This window comes from Sus scrofa, chromosome 7, assembly GCF_000003025.6.
Source record: "Sus scrofa isolate TJ Tabasco breed Duroc chromosome 7, Sscrofa11.1, whole genome shotgun sequence".
NCBI classification, from domain to species: Eukaryota; Metazoa; Chordata; class Mammalia; order Artiodactyla; family Suidae; genus Sus; species Sus scrofa.
The window spans coordinates 8,296,185-8,313,902 of record NC_010449.5 but is presented as its reverse complement, the minus strand read 5'-3'; the positions used below and the strand labels follow the sequence as shown (position 1 = coordinate 8,313,902).

At 41.9% G+C, this 17,718-nt stretch overlaps 1 protein-coding gene across 4 annotated transcripts in view; it reads left to right on the top strand.

The window, feature by feature from the left end:
• The window catches only part of ADTRP (androgen dependent TFPI regulating protein), a 70,915-nt gene continuing 53,415 nt past the window's right edge, over positions 219 to 17,718 (top strand). Inside the window, exons 1-3 of one of the 4 annotated variants that reach the window (XM_021100191.1) lie at positions 219 to 642; positions 10,259 to 10,414; positions 11,965 to 12,066. In XM_021100191.1, coding sequence (XP_020955850.1) covers positions 490 to 642; positions 10,259 to 10,414; positions 11,965 to 12,066 — 411 coding nt within the window. In that variant the 5' untranslated portion in view covers positions 219 to 489. The remainder of the gene's footprint in view (positions 643 to 10,258; positions 10,415 to 11,964; positions 12,067 to 17,718) is intronic. The other 3 variants (XM_021100189.1, XM_021100190.1, XM_021100192.1) reach the window with 3 other exon arrangements.

Here is a 17,718-nt window from a genome sequence, read left to right as displayed (position 1 = left end):
GGTTTATCAAACTGCCTCTCATTTTTCAAGCTATATGCTATGGCCACTTCCATGTTCTACTCAAATGAAAAAGAAAGAAAAGAGAATATGGGCTATGATGGGATTCCATTAGAGTTTACTGATACCTAATTAGGTATTGATACCTAATTAGGTCATTTAATCATGTCCTAATCCAAGTCAATGAGGGCGAAGTGCACTTCTTGCATCACTCCCTGCCCTCTTTAAAGCCTACACACTGTAATGCACAAACCTTCAGTTTATCTGATATTACCTAAAGGAAGTATCTGAAATCAGCAGTAAATCTGTCACTCAAGTTTATCAGGAAAGAAGCCTATGAAAGAAGCAAAATTCAGCCATGTTGAAACTCTAAATCCTTGATGGGTGTGTTTTACAGCTCTCTGGCCTGCTACAGGACTTCAGCTGTGACCTGCAGAAGGACACCACAGGGAAGCTACTCGAGACATTCATAGTTCCTGGTCAGAGCAAGCCATGACGAGGACTTCTACATGCATATACCACTTTTCTGTTTTGAGCTGGTATATTTTCCTCAATTTTTATATATCACAAAAAGGAGAGGATCAGCAGAAATCCAAAATCTTTCCAAATGACGGACAATGGAAGTACTTGACATTCCTTAATCTGGTAAGTCCATACAGCTGTATCAGGAAGCAGTCTATTTATCTATAATAGATAAATACAAATAACACCTTTTGATTCTATTAAGTACAAATTCCATTATTTGTCTTTCTTTTTCATTGTTTGTGAGTTGTGTCCTTCTCTCTTAACAATTTGCTCTGAGAACGCCAATTTGGGAATTATCCATAGCTACCTTTTGTGCTGGCTAATTGCTAAATGCTCTTTTGAAAAGAAGCTTACCTTGAAATTCTCAGATAAGCCCAAATGGGGGCTAAATTAATGATTTCACCGTGGGACTGACTACATATGCAGGAGGGATTTTGAACCTTGCTTGAGGAAGTCTGTGAGGGAAGGCAGAGTGGCGTATGTTGCGTGGGAAGTGCAATTTCCAGTGGAGGAATAATGCCATTTTACAGCACACACAGACTAACAGATTTATCTAAGAAAAGCAAATACATTTTGCCATGTTCAGATCCCACTTCAATTTTTTAGAGACCCATCTTAAAGGAAAAATCACCCAACCAAATGGCAAATACACATTTTCAACTCTTTACAAACTAATCACATGACTTGATCCCTTCTTGCTTCCTAGCCCAGCTTACATAATCTGGTGAAGTGTGAATGAATGGGAGAAAAATAGATTTTTTAAAAAATGTTTGGGAATATGTAGAATTATATTTAGAGTTAAAAGCTAAAAATGGTACATCCTTTAGGGATCCTAACTAATGTTTGAGGTTTGAAATTTTTAACCTAAATGTAGGATGCCCTATAAACATCTGATTTTAGTAACTGGACAAAATATTCCAATTCTTAAGTTATTTTAATCCTAGGCAGAGGTAATGCATAGTAAGAAAAATGACACTCTGAAATGCTAAGGAGAGGAAATTTAGAAAGTTCAAATCAAAGAGACCTGGAAATTCAGCTTCCTCCTCCCCGGTAATTTGCTGGTCTTTGATTTTGAGATTTGAGCTCTGAATACAGCTCTACTATGCCAGAAACATATCAAAGTGACTGCTTGTTTCAATCACAGAATTTTATGAAAACAAAAACAATAACAAAAATGATGTGGAATTAGAAATACTGTAAGAGTCTCAGCTTTATGAACCTATTAGCTATATATTAAGAATGACCACATAAAGAGAGAAGTATCAGCCAGAATTGATGGTCTAATCAAATCCAATTCCAGTATGGATGTCCTACTTCACCTATGCATGGCTAAGAACAGATTCATCAACTACTTTCACAAAACTCCCTGACTTCTTAATTCTAGCTCAGTTACATGTCCTAGAGCCATCATATTTCCAAGAATGGAAACAGACATTCATCTGCGGAAGACACTTATTTCCCAGTGTTAATTCCATGACTAATAAGCCACCAAATTTTATGTTTTCCTCTTGCTAGATTCAACCCTTCTTTCCCAGTCTTACAGCTCTTCTCATTGTAGGCTCGGTATTAACTTGTACAATCCATCACTCACTCAGATTTCAGATTAATCTTCCCAAAGAACTGTTTTTGGTTTGGTTTGGTTTCAAACATCATGAGCCTGCTTGAGAACTGTGGTCGGCTACTCAAGAAACTACAGTGGCTCCCTCCTACTTTACAGGATCAATTCTAAGCTCCTGATTTAAGAGCTCATCTGCCTGCTTAGCCTTCCAATGCTCCCCTCCCCAGGAACCTTGGTGTATTCTCCAGGAAGGCCTGTGTCTACTCCAGTGTTGGCCCCTAGGCTTTTTGCTGTCACTGTTCTATCCATATTCACACTATTTTTGAATGAAAGACCTACCTGCTTCTTCACCACTTTGCTGCTTTAAAAGATCACTTGAAATCCCATATTCTCCTTAAAATCTCTGCTGATAAACTCCAACCCAAATTTGTTCTTCCTTTCCCTGAGTTTCTGCAGCATCTATCAGTCTCTGCTTATTTATGTATAGCATTGTTTTCTCATTTCCACCCACATGTGATTTTTAACATTTTGATCAAATTGCAAATGGCTCCAAAACAGGAGTGGTATCTCCTAAGTCTCTGCCAGCCTTAACATTCTACAATTCTTCATTGTATTTGCTACAGTGTCTGGTACAGATTATTCCCCTAATAAAAACTGGGTGACAGTATGTAGACTGGACTTTGCTGCATTCCTGAGGAGCACAGTCCCTTCTGACAACTTCTGGCCCTTGAAATGGGCAGAGAGGGGCTTACCTGTGGCTATTTCCTTTCTGTTCTGTTCAAGATGTTAGGTGTCATCTTGAGTGTGACTTAATGCAACATTTTCCAATTGGTAAAGATGGGTTTAGTGAGTTTTAGAGGATCAATTTAAAGACAGACTTCAAATACGTTACTTCACATGAAACACTAGGCCTTAAAATTTCTAGCTCTTCAGATCTTTCCGGCTGATTAATGGTTGTGTTTCCAAATGATTAATTAGTTAATGGTTGTGTTTATGAAGTGGTGGAGGTCTTATAACTTGCTATATAACACACTTAAATTTATTTTCTGTAAGCTCACCAAAGTCAGCAACCACAGCTTGCTTTCCAGGAAATGTATGCCCTCCCCTTTAAACAGCTTTAATTTCTAGTTGGTGGAATATCCATTATGCCCCCTAAGAACAAAGCCCAACTTAACACAAGTCAGCACTTTGAGTGTGTCTCATTTCCTTTTGAAACCACCCCAGGAGATTCAAGAGAATTGGTCCTAAGTGATCAATTCCTGCCTAGCATCTAAGGAGAGTAAAGGAAGGAGAGGGGAGATGTGAGTCCCTGCCTAATGAGGGAATAAACTGACCCCAGGAAAGAGGAAGCCAATTCTCTGTTGGGAGGGAAGGTAGTATAGCCTAGTGGTTCCAAGCATGAGTTCTAGGATCATTAGCTCTCTGGGATGTTGCCCCATTTCCACCACCCACAGGTGGTATTTCTTTGTGTCTGGGCTAGGCATTTCCTTGTGTCTTCTATTTCCAAATCTGTCTAATAGAAATAAAAACAGTGTATAACCAGAGTGACTGTAAGGGAAAAATGATCTAACATGAAGGAAGCACTCAGAATAGGATAAGCAGTAGACGATGGAAAGAGAAGATGGGAGAGCACAGGTGAGCTTCTAGGCATCTCCTCTTTGGGGAGAGTAAGGATGATGCACAGGGGAGGGTAATTTCATGAGACATCAGTCCCCTCACTGAGCACCATGGCTGTTGGGTCTTGGATTCAGGGAAGGGTCACCTACCTGCCTCACTGCTCAAGTGTCTCCTTCCAAAGGCTTCACGCTCCAGCTTCCCACTGTGAAGGCACTGCTTTCCCTGGATACTAGCTGCCCAGGTGGGAAGTCCTCGGGCACAGGGGAAGCCATAGAGGTAGTGTGTAGGCTCAGGCAGAAAGCACTGAATCCTCCTGAATGGGAAGCCCCAGGGTTGGATGTGGAGACAAGTCAGTGCTGTGGGCATCCTTGAGGTGCTCAAGCTGACTCAGGCTTCCAGTGCCTGGCTCTTCCACAGATGCTGTGTTCCCTCTTCTCTATCCACTCTGCTTCCATCCAGGGACTGTCCCTGACCCCAGGGAATGCAAGCTGGGGAGAAGGGATGGAGGGGATTTTCAGCTACCATTTAAGTTGGGCTGTAGAATTCACAGGGTTTGATGTTATTTTCCTCTTTTAAAAAATAAACTTCCTTCTGAAACATGGTTAGAGGTGATGCCTCATAACTGGGATCTCCAGGGGAGATTCTGGGTGAGCCTCTCCCTGTTTCCCTCACCCCACCTTCACCAACAGAGGCAGGACCTTCCCCACTCCTCTTTATAAAGTTGCCTGAACCTCAGGCAGCCCTGACCTCATTATCCTCAAGCTGTCAGGATGACAAGAGCAACTTCATTACATAGGTCCTCAAGGACGGCAAAGCAGGGCCAGGGGAAGAGAGATCCTTGAGCAAGTTCCATTGTCCGAACTCCAAGGTAGCCCATGAACAGTGAGAAGACAGAGACCCATCTACAGTATAGAGCAACCACTTTGATACTTGGGGCCAACCTTTAATTTCCATCATCAGGTTATTATATTAATCAGTGGAACTCTTAAGCTCAACAAAGTCATAAATACACAACTACATATTCCACAAAAATGCTTACGATCATTATTTTTAGTTCCCAGATAACTAAAAGAATGAGGGCTGAGAGAAGAGAGGGCTGAGAGTCACTATCAGCACCTAAAATAAGAGCTGTAATTTACTGAGTAACCATGACACCATTTATTGAGGAACCATGACAGTTTTATGTACACAAAATAAAGATTAGTGATTGAAGGTCTAGCCTCTGGAGCCAGACTGCCTGGGTGCCACTCACTCGCTGTGTGCTCTTGAGCGAGTTACCTAACTTCTCTGTGCCTCAGTTTCCTCATATGCAGTGGATCCGGGGGGTGGTACGCAGATGCCCCCACCTCCCCAGCATCAAGGTACTCATTCTCCAACCTCTGGCTGCTGATGACTTGTGGCTGAGCTCTAATGACAATATTGTCCTCGGCAGAACGGTGCTGCCTAGACCAAGGCTTAAGGCCTCCGTGAGGTTGTTGCATCCAATGACTGGTTGATCGAGGATACAAAGGCTGGGCTCCAGAACAACTCTCAAGGGGCAGCTCAGCTCCAGGGCTCCTTCAGAGATCAGGTGATTCTATGCTGCTGCACTGCCTTTCCAGTTTTCCTGCTGCTCCGTCCTTCTCCCTGCCTCCCTCCCTCTCAGAAATGTTCAGAGAGCATGCCTCGATGAACACTCGGCAGGCATATTTGGATCTCAGATTCTGTTTCCCAAGGAACTTGACCTACATAATGTGAAAGAGTAAATGTGCAGAAAAGCTTCCTCATCTGCTGCCGTCCCTTTTTCTTCTTCCTAATAAAGATGCATTAACATAAAGTCTGTCCTGGCCTGTATTATGTCTAATCTCTGGCACCTCACAGGCATTCTGTGAATGTTGGCTACATGAATAAATGGTCAAAACATGATTCTAAATGGTAAAAGCTGCTTTCTAGAGAACCCTACTATCCCACTTGTAAGACAGTCTACCCCACGGCCATCTTAGTACTACACACTGAATGAAGCTGGCTGTCATCAGCTAAACAACACGGGTCGACGAGCATTCTTACAAATCTTCTTTCCAACCTGTCTCTGAATGTTCTTAGTTTCCTCCCTTTTTTCCCCTTATATTTTTCATATTGTTTCTTCTCCCATATTCTTTATCTCATTCTTTTATCTGTTTCATCAGCTAAAGGCACATAGTGATAACTGAAATAGTACACTGCATATAATACGGATATATTTGGCAAAGGCTTCTTCTACCTGCTCCAAATGCTACCACCCTTACCACCACGGTTACATAAAATGCTCATCACAATCAGTCCCCACTGGCTGTTTTACTCTGGACTGGTCTCCACTGCAAGTATTGCATCATTTCGAAGACCTAAGAAAGTCCCCGCCTGTCTGAGTCAGGCACAGAGAGCTGAGCTGGGCGTTGGATTACTTGACTCATCCAATCAGAGTTGAAACAAGTCTTGCTCAGGAAACTTGTGGACTCTCCCTCTCTGGAATTATTTTTTAAATGAAAAAAATTCTCACTTCCTGGGATAGTTTAAGAGGGTTCTGGCTTAAAGCAGGGAAAATAATCTTGATGACTTAGGTTAAACTACTGTGATTTCAAGAATTTGGTGAATTTTGTGAACACAGATGAATGTAAAAACTAAATATCCTTTAGCTACAGTTTCTTAAATTGCACCAGTTATAAAAAAAAAAAAATGTAAATTAAGCTCTCCCAGGTAGTAAGTTTGTCAGCTAGCACCAGAAACAGAAGACAGCTAACAAACTTAGATTAGCAGCCTTTCAGAAGAAGGCACAAAACAACAAATGTAATTAGGGAAAAATTGGTAGAAAAGACAAATCAGAGAGTAGCAACTCTAAAGCAAACCTCAACCAAGAAGATACCATTAGTTCTGCTTTTCTTAGTGGCCAAAATAATTGAAAAATGTAAACAGTTGTAGTTTTGTTGTAAGATTCATAAAAGAAGGCCAGTTGTTGCTATCATATGTTAATGCTACTATATTAGTTTGCTGGGGCAAATTAGTTTGTGATATCAAAGTATCACAGAACCAGGTGGTTTAGGAACTACCTCTTCAGAGTTCTGGAGGCTGGAAGTCCAAGATCAAAGTGTCAGCAGGGTTGGTTTCTACAAGCCTCTCTCCTTGTCTTGTAGACAGCTGTCTTCTTCCTGTGTCTTCACATGGTTTACCTGTTGTGTGGGTCTGTCCTAATCTCTTCTTATAAGGACACCAGTTCTATTGGATTAGGGCCCACCCTACTGTCCTCATTTAACTCTATCACTTCTTTAAAGACCCTAACTCCAAATATAGGACTTCTCGAGGCACTGAGGGTTATAACTTTAACATATAAATTTGGGGGAGAGATACAATTCAGTCTATAATAGCTACCATTTCCCCCTTGACTATTCTTTCTTTGCACTTTTATAAACACTCCTGTGCATGGTCCTTAGGGAATGAGCAGGCCAGTGTCCAGTTAGGTGAGCTGCTCCAAACCTGTCCTGGAGGCCCTCTAGGAAGCCTCCCCATTGAGTGAGCCTATGTTGCCTCCCTCTCCTTGCTCTCTAGCTCTGCCCTAGTTCTTGCCTATTTATTTCTCTTGGCAACATCCTAGCGCCTCCCTCCTGTGCTCCTATGTGGGGGCTCCATGAACATTCCATGTTGCTGCAGATGTTGGCACGTTAATGAGGATTAAGATCACTGGAAACAAGGTTCCCTCACACACTGCTGGCATCTTTCCCATGTGGCATACGCCTGTGAAGTAACGTGTGAGCTGAGGGCTGGGGGGAGAAGTGACTGGCAAGTTTGTGGTGTGGAGCACATTTCTCCTATTGGTAAAGGAGAAGCTACGGAGGCTCTGAGTAATGTGTTCTTTCCTAAGTCCAATTTCCACAGTCTGGGACTGGGAAAGGCAAGAGAAAGTTAGGACAAGCTTGACTCACGATGACGCCAGGAAGCCCTCGCTAAGGAAAGTGGTCACATGGACCTCACATGCTGGGTGGAGACGGCCTCTCCCTAAGGAGTGAAAACCTGGCAGACGCAGTGCTCAGAGCATGATTAATTGCCGTGTTGATAGAACAGTGCAGGCTTCCTTGTCAGGGCCCAGGGCCCTCGCCTGCCCTTCCTAATGACAACAGCTGCCTGATGTGGCCTCAGGGGTAAGCTGAGAGCTGCTGGGGAAGAAGGGTGGAAGAGGCGACTTCTTCTAGCATCCACATTCTGTAGCCCTTAGGGGATGAATGGCAAAAGTTAATGATAAGTATTGGGGTGGCAGCCTTTTCATGGCATTTAAAATGGTAGCCAGTCCTCCTTGGAATGCCCCCTTCTGGGTCAAGCTTCCCTCTCCTGCAAGGTTCTTGCACATTCCTGGTCTTCTACCTGGTTCTTTGCTACTTAACTGTCCTCTTAGCCCCTCTGCCCCTTAAAGGAGGGCATTTTCTCAGCGTCTGCTTCCATTTCTCCTCCCCCATCCTCTCTCCAGCAATCTCATCTCACCTCGTGGGCTCACTCCCTGGGTCCCCAGAGCCCCACCTCCTTTGAGACTGCCAGGTCTGCCTTTCCAAAAGGAAGTTCCTCAAGTCAAGTGGGTCTCAACCTTGACTAACCTGACCAGAATCACCTAGAAGAATTTTTTTTAAATCCCGAAGCTTGAAAAGCACCCTAGACTCATTAAATTAGAATCTTGGGGGGTGATAATTAGGCATCAATATTTTTTTTTGAGATCATTTAGAGATCATTTAATTCTCACACCTGGAGATAAGGGTCTCTCCTCTGACCTCCCACAGTGCTTTATCTTTATTCTTAAAAACCTGATACATGATTTGTTTTTTGCTTGTTTGTTTTTTAAAGCCTGACTCAAGAGGTAGACTTTCAGCTTCAAATCCTGGCCTTGACTTTTATCAACCATGAGACTTTAGGCCAGTTTGTTCATTTCTCTGTGCCTCATTTTCCTCATCTGTAGAATGAGAAGTAGAGAGGTAATGATAGGACTAACCTCCCAAGGTTGTTTTAAGAAATTAGAAGCTCAGATCAGTGCCTGGCCCATAAAAAGAGATCAATGAAAGTTAGCTATTACAGGAATTCCCTATGTGGCTCAGTGGGATTGGTGTCGTCTGGGAGCGCTGGGATGCCGGTTCCATTCTCCACCCAGCACAGCAGGTTAAGGATCCAGCATTGCCTCAGCTGCTGCTTAGGTCACAACTACGGTTCTGATCTGATCCCTGGCCTGGGAATTCCATATGTCCTGAGAACGGCCAAAAAAACACACAAAGTTAGCTATTATAGCTTTGAGTAATAAGTAAGATTTTTAAGTGATAAGTTTATGTCTAATTCAGTGGTTCTAGAACATTAGCATATGCAAGGACCACCTGAAGTTTCTATAAAAAAAAAAAATTCTTAGGCGCCATTACCAAAGATTCTGATTTCATACTCTGGGGTGGGGCTGAAGTCCTGCATTTCTAATAAACTTTGGGGTGATGCTGGTGCTACTGGTTTAAGAACCTAGCTGGGAGTATCACTGGCCTAATTCACCTCTGTCCTCCCCTGCCCACCCTTGCTTCAGCCCAAGGAGTGGCAGGAGGCCAACTCTGTAAGAGGTTTCCTAGGGTTCAGAGCTCAGAGGCTGTTCCCCAGCAGCCAACTTGGTTGATCATTAGTCCAGCTCCCCAGGTTCCACAACTTGCCTGACTCACCCTCTCCAAGCAAAGTCTAAGCTGTTCCTTCTGTACCAATACAGGGCTTTCAAGGAACAGGATGGATTCTGATGCAATAACTCAAAACTACCCAAACTCTGTACTACTGTAACCTTTTAATTAGAAGCCATAAGTTTGTGGGAAACAGTAAGAATGGACAAAGTCTGCCCTCATCGTGATCGTATATTGTCGAAAAAGGCCCTGCTTCTTTTTCACTTGGCCTCAAGGCCCTCAGGTACTTAAAGATACATCCGAGCCCAAGCCTTGCTCGATCTCTACAGATTTAAATCACTCCCTCAGCTGGACTGTCTCTGCAAAGCCTCAGGCTTCCCCTTTTAGTGAGAGAAAGAACACTGGCTTCTCCCCCGGACAGGCTAGAGGCCATTCTGTACACCTCCCTCAGGAGAGCACAGAGCTCCTTCACCGTGCCCTTGACCCTGCTGCCGGCTTATCTAATGAGGTTGCAACACTAGCCATTTAAAAACGTTTTCTTCCTAGGAAAAGACCAGAATATATCCACCATTGTGTCTGGCGCCTTGCCCTTGTGCTGTTTGTTTTTTCCCACCTCTGTTTGGCCAAGGTATCTATCTCATTACATTCTCCTTTTAACCTATTTCGTTTCCATTTTAGCTCAAGTCCATTACACTAAACACTGTACACATTATTATCCTCTAAGCAACTTTACTCAATCAGTTGCAGCAAGCAAGGTCAGGGCCCGCTGAGCTGCAAGACCAGCCTTCGAGCTGGCTCCCAACCAAAACAGCCAGCAGCCCCCTCCTTCTCCAACAACTCTGCTCCCAGAGGGAGAGCGCTTTACATCAGTGAACAATGTATTAATTAAAGCAAATGAAAATGCCCTCATTTGTTGTAATGAATTTAGTTCTTACAGGCCATTTTCTATGGGGTGGCCTGCCTGGAAGACGTGCTGAAAAGAACTGAAGGGAAAAAAGACATAAAGTTTGTAACTGCCTTCAGAGACCTGCTTTTCACCACACTGGCTTTTCCAATATCTGCTGTAAGTTACAAAGATGTGCAGGTAATATAATACACTCGTCATATGGACTGACATTTCTCCTGTGCTGCAAGGATGTTTGGGAGCCCATCATTGTAATCCAGGGCAACTATGTTTGCATAAATGGCCTGAGGACTGCACTGCCCTGCTCAGTGTCTTTGGGAAATAAGGCACATTACCAACAAGATTTATCTTTAGCTTTTGTATCTCCATGACTATTTGATACAAGATCTTTAGGGTGTCTAACAGGGGAGTCTGAAGGAACTTTCTTAAAATACAACTGCAATAACCTTGGTTCCACCAGGGTGATGAGAATGGAGAGTGCTGAGGAAGGAGATGACTAATTTTCCCTTTTACACATCTTGTTTCACTTGCTGCAATAAGCATTTGTTGGTTCTGCAAGTAGAAATGATAAAAAAAAAAAAAAAAGGTATGGGAACCTTTAAGGTCGACATATAAAAAAGAACTGAGGAGAGAGAGATGGGCCTCATGCATCTTGTTGAATGAATGGACATTAATCAGGATGAAGCAAGGTGCGAGTAATCGTAGGCTTCCTGCTGATATTGTCCACCTTTCTCCAACACTGCTCATGTCTTCATTCATTAGTTAGAATGGAAACAAACTGAGAAAAGGCAGAAGGGCTGCCCAGTAGGGCCCATAATTAGAAATGACCACCTCTTTCCACCAGTCATTGTCTGCTTCCTACAGTAGTGAGACTTCAGACTTAAAGACAAAATGAAACTCTCCAAACACTAATGAGTTCTCTGATAAAAGAGCAAGTACTGGCATTCCAGCTTTACTTTGTAGGACATCTCCTCCTCCACCCCTATAAACCCTCTAAATGCCAAGTTTTTTTTTTTATAACCATGGAGTTTGTTAATTTTTATATATTTTTTTATTCATTTTTAAGGCTTAGAAATTGAACCTTTGGAATTCAAGAAGATAGGAAGATCAGAAAATCAATAGTTATTTTTTTCCACCTCTACACTGATTTTATAGCATTCAAAACATACACTTTGAAATGATAGCTGGGGGTCGGGAGGGGTGAGGTGATGGCACAAGAAGATGGGGATCTATGAAAACTAAGCAAGAAAGAGATACACCGCTTAGTTAACTAGCTTGTGAGTTACCCTGGGAGCTTGTTACTTATCCTCTCTCCCAGGCTTCCTGATTCCCCTTGCCATGCCTGTTTAGAGAGGGGCCAAGGAAAGGGAAGATTCAAGCCACTCCATGTGACTGCTCTCAGCACTTCTGGTGAAAGCATAGAGAAGAGAGGTCCCTGGTCAAAATGAAATGCCTTAATGGTCTACAAATCCTATTTATCTATACCCTCTCCACCTGCCATAATGACAAATAACTGAGCCAACTCTGGAATCCTCAGAGACTGGGTATTGTAATTCTACAATAAATATTTTTCCATCACTTAATATTTCTGTTATATATATATATATACACATACACACACCCCTTTAAAACTGGTATCTATTTTTATTTTGTTATGTTTCCTTGATTATCTTAGGAAGCAATGACTGAAAATAAACCTAATGGTGCTGTTTTTATGTTCTATTTTCCAGTTTGTATTTTTGTCATTCTGGATCATCTTCCTCTATGATCGAGAACTTGTTTACCCTAAGGCCATAGATGATATCTTTCCAGGATGGCTGAATCATGCAATGGTGAGTGAGAGGAAAACTTAATGAATATACAAAGGCCTCTGTAATGAGAACTCCAAAGTGTCTTCTTATTTATCCAAACTTCTTTTTAACCCCCAACATCCCACTCATTCCTCCCTCTTCAATGTGTCACTACGTCAAGAGCACATCAAGAGAGTACAAAATGTCCCACTCTTGGGCATCTATCCGGACAAAACTCTACTTAAAAGAGACACATGCACCCGCATGTTCATTGCAGCACTATTCACAATAGCCAGGACATGGAAACAACCCAAATGTCCATCAACAGATGATTGGATTCGGAAGAGGTGGTATATATACACAATGGAATACTACTCAGCCATAAAAAAGAATGACATAATGCCATTTGCAGCAACATGGATGGAACTAGAGAAATGAGCCAGAAATGAGTGAAATGAGTGAAATGAGCCAGAAAGACAAAGACAAATACCATATGATATCACTTATAACTGGAATCTAATATCCAGCACAAATGAACATCTCCTCAGAAAAGAAAATCATGGACTTGGAGAAGAGACTTGTGGCTGCCTGATGGGAGGGGGAGGGAGTGGGAGGGATCGGGAGCTTGGGCTTATCAGACACAACTTACAAGGAGATCCTGCTGAATAGCATTGAGAACTTTCTCTAGATACTCATGTTGCAACAGAACAAAGGGTGGGGGAAAAATGTAATTGTAATGTATACATGTAAGGATAACCTGACCACCTTGCTGTACAGTGGGAAAATAAAAAAATTTTTTAAAAAAAAGAGTACAAAATGAATAAGAGGTAGATCTGTAAATGGAGAGCCTGTTGGACGCTCAGGCAGGACCCTTTGCCAAGTTGCTTATGAAGTCATTGAAAAGACAAGAAACCATAAGGACAGGCAACTTCTTGTGGACTGCAGTCCTGAAAGAGATGCAACTTCAGCAAAAAATGTAGTGAAACTCCTATGTAGGAATGGAATCAAGCAAGTTTTAAAAATAATCTACCCTGAATATTAACTAGACTTAGTGTGGCAAACATTTAGTAATATATACACAAATCAAATAATGTTAAACACCTGAACTAATAATAGGCTATACAGGTCAATTATACCTCAAAAAAAAAAAAAATCACCCAAATGTCTAAAGAATAGGTCATAGCTCAGAAGTAGCTTCTTAGCTAACAACTGATCTGGACTATTTATCACAAATGATTTACACATTTCTGTTTCCCATCTGGTTTTTCATTCATGCACTTATTTGTGGGGAGCTGAAGAGTAAACAGAACCTGTTCTGAGTTATTCAGGTCACTGTATCTGAAGACCAGTGACCTGGAGGAGCAGAGCTGGAGCACCAACCAGGTCTTGGAGGAAGGAGGAGGTCTGAGTCACTGGCACCACACTTGCACAAAGTAATCATTCGAAGTACTTGCTCAGCTTCTCAATATTTACAAATGTATTTCCACATTAGTCAGGAGTTCAGACAAGGTCTAACAGTCTGTGAAGCAACTTACATTTAAAAACCAAAGGGAAATCACGAAAGAGTAGCATATCAAGGCTTTTTAGGTTTACAGACTTTCTTCTACCGCCAACTTCTCCACTATCTTAAAACTCACACGATTATGAATTTGGAAAAACAGCTCAGTTCACTAACTCTGCCCACCCCCCTCCATGTGCCCTGCCTGCCAGAGAAACACACTTTCACTTTAAATGTGTGCTCAGTGAGCTACTGGTTACCAACTAAAGAAACAAGTTCTGATCTACAGCTCAGGACCAAAAACTCTTATGTCCCACCTCTCAGACTCCCCTCCTACCATCTTCTTTTTGTCATATCATTGCCTCACCTTCCTGGTTTCCCATTCAATTAAACTCAGACCCCCACACAGGGAATATTCTGGTTTTCTCATGGCATTTTATTTTATTTTATTTTTAAAATTTTTTTATTTTCCCACTGTACAGCAAGGTGGTCAGGTTATCCTTACATGTATACATTACAATTACATTTTTCCCCCACCCTTTGTTCTGTTGCAACATGAGTATCTAGAGAAAGTTCTCAATGCTATTCAGCAGGATCTCCTTGTAAGTTGTGTCTGATAAGCCCAAGCTCCCGATCCCTCCCACTCCCTCCCCCTCCCATCAGGCAGCCACAAGTCTCTTCTCCAAGTCCATGATTTTCTTTTCTGAGGAGATGTTCATTTGTGCTGGATATTAGATTCCAGTTATAAGTGATATCATATGGTATTTGTCTTTGTCTTTCTGGCTCATTTCACTCATTTCACTCATTTCTGGCTCATTTCTCTAGTTCCATCCATGTTGCTGCAAATGGCATTATGTCATTCTTTTTTATGGCTGAGTAGTATTCCATTGTGTATATATACCACCTCTTCCGAATCCAATCATCTGTTGATGGACATTTGGGTTGTTTCCATGTCCTGGCTATTGTGAATAGTGCTGCAATGAACATGCGGGTGCATGTGTCTCTTTTAAGTAGAGTTTTGTCCGGATAGATGCCCAAGAGTGGGATTGCGGGGTCATATGGAAGTTCTATGTATAGATTTCTAAGGTATCTCCAAACTGTTCTCCATAGTGGCTGTACCAGTTTACATTCCCACCAACAGTGCAGGAGGGTTCCCTTTTCTCCACAGCCCCTCCGGCACTTGTTATTTGTGGATTTATTAATGAGGGCCATTCTGACTGGTGTGAGGTGGTATCTCATGGTAGTTTTGATTTGCATTTCTCTTATAATCAGCGATGTTGATCATTTTTTCATGTGTTTGCTGGCCATCTGTATATCTTCTTGGAGAAATGTCTATTCAGGTCTTTTGCCCATTTTTCCATTGATTGATTGGCTTTTTTTGCTGTTGGGTTGTATAAGTTGTTTATATATTCTAGAGATTAAGCCCTTGTCGATTACATCATTTGAAACTATTTTCTCCCATTCTGTAAGTTGTCTTTTTGTTTTCTTTTTGGTTTCCTTTGCTGTGCAAAAGCTTTTCAGTTTGATGAGGTCCCATGGGTTTATTTTTGCTCTTATTTCGATTGCTTTGGGAGACTGACCTGAGAAAATATTCATGATGTTGATGTCAGAGAGTGTTTTGCCTATGTTCTCTTCTAGGAGTTTGATGGTGTCCTGTCGTATATTTAAGTCTTTCAGCCATTTTGAGTTTATTTTTGTACATGGTGTGAGGGTGTCTCATGGCATTTTAAACTGTATTAAGCATGTTCCTCAAATATGAGCCCCTTTAATTCACACAAGCTTCTTTAGATAACAACTACAATCCTGATTTTTTCCAAATTAAACAATAAAAACTCAGAAAGGTTAAGTGATTCACTTGAGGCCACTGGGCTCATAAGTGGGACAGTTAGGGTTTAAATTCAGGGCTGATTCACTCGTCCTTGCCTTGTACTACAGTAAGTGCAGAACTTGTGGTTTGATCTGGTTTCGTAATTCACCAGGCAATCAAAAAGGATGCCACTTTGCTTGGTTAACATAGCAAAGTGAGAATTCTCACTTAAAAAAAAAAACCAAAATCCCCATCTGCATGCTAATAAGCCAAAACTCTACTTAGGAAAATGAAGTGGCTTGGGACAACTGACTTAGCTAGATGTTACAAAAATAAAACGGCAATGTATCAAAAGTATCTCTCATTTGGAGCCAAACATATACATTAAATACATTTTCAAGGTTTTCTTAGCTCATCTAGTAGTTTTCCTACAACTATTACAAGCTTCCCGTCTCCTTGCAGACCATTTTCCATACGGAAGTAAGGCTAGATTTCTTCCAAACAGTTGTGATGGTGATTCTCAGCATTTGCGACCTTGCTAAATAGTCACATAGATTTTGGGTAATTCTGGAAGCAGACAGCTGGATAATGGACATCATATCAAGCAGTTACTTATCAAGGAAGACACTCTACAACAGAGAACATAAAATATTTGCATGCCTTCAGAAGCTGGGGGTTTCTTTTGACCCTGCTTGCTCCTTGTCTATTAGTTAATCAAGTAACCTAAATCCTTCAGAGAAAAGAGGGCTAGGGACAAAAAGGGTGGGACAATGGTGAAAGAGAAAAGGAGGCACTTGCCTTGGATCAGACACAGATGCGTCTGTGACTCTATTAATTTAATTGGACAAACTCACAACAGAGCCATTTCTAGGGAAACACTGGCATCAGCAAAATCAGTGTTGGGTGTTCCTAATGTGGTCATCTCCAAACTTCCACGCTTCCTTTCAGTATCTGCTCTAAATACACTGCCCTCAGGGCTGCATCTCATCCCTCTCTCCCAAACTGTGTCCTTACTCTGGACTTTTTCTGTCCTCACTATTAAATACTGGTCTATTGCCTCAAGGAATGCTCTCTGCTGACTTTTAAAATGTAAGTATAGGAGTTCCCATTGTGGCTCAGTGGTTAATGAACCCCACTAGCATCCAGGAGGACTCGGGTTCGATCCCTGGTCTCGCTCAGTGGGTTAAGGATCTGACACTGCCGTGAGCTGTGGTGTAGGTCACAGATGTGGCTCAGATCCCGTGTTGCCGTGGCTCTGGCGTAGGCTGGCGGCTACAGCTCCGATTCGACCCCTAGCCTGGGAACCTCCATATGCCACCAGTGTGGCCCTAAAAGACAAAAAATAAAACAAATAAAATATAAGTATAAAAGAATATGGAAATGGCTATTACTGGGTTAATGTGTTAGCTTTTTCTACATTTTAACAGTGTCCTTCCATAATAGTGCAAATGAGTGAATACCCAGAAACCACCACTGTGGCAGCCAAAGTGATGATGGACAGCAGAACTAGACCTCTGGTACGAGTTGCCTCCATGCAGGGCTAGGCCTGCTCTTAAAAGGAATCACTTCCTATACTGCTCTTTTTTTTTTTTTTTTTTTTTTTGGTCCACAATATGAGAATTATTGCTGTCCTGAGAGACTGTTTCATTTCACAGCAATCCTTATGTTTGCTATCCTAGATCCAACTTCGGAATATTCTCCTTTTTGCCATTTGTGATGCTCCCCTGGGTTTTATGAGTAGTATCTGTCAAATTAAGAAATACCACTCTCCCCTTTGACCCAGTGTAGCTCTAAAACCTTCATGATTCATCAGGTTTTTGGATCCCTCCCAGCCCAACTCTTCTAGCTCATTTAGACTTGCCACTGCAGTAAGACCACTCAAAGCTGACTACCTCTCTCATGGACATGTTTCTATCCTTGATTGGTATGCAAACAAACAGTAAGATATCAGTGAAATATCTGCATCAACTACTGTCTGCCTACCTTATTTAAAGTAGATCAATCTGATGGCTTTACTGCTAAACAGTTCTCCAGTCTTCATGAAAGAAGGGAAAGAATAACAAAGCATTCCTCCAGGTTTGGCCAGGAAAACATTAACTCCTCAGGTATTATCTAAATGACTACTAAAGATAGAACCAGAGCATACAGATTTAAATAGCAGGAAGAGAACCTAGTAACTGAGAAAACTATCAGATCCAAACCCAAAGGGAGTTGGGGAACTTCCTTCTTGGAAATTAGCCTACATTTTCAGGTTTCCCCAGTGGAGAGGTGAAAAGATCAAAGAGCCCCCTCAGAGGCCTGCTACATTTGAAAATAGTACACAATTATTGAGCATGTGTATACGAGCCCCTCACACACTACCAAGTACTGCATAAAGAGTTATTACCAT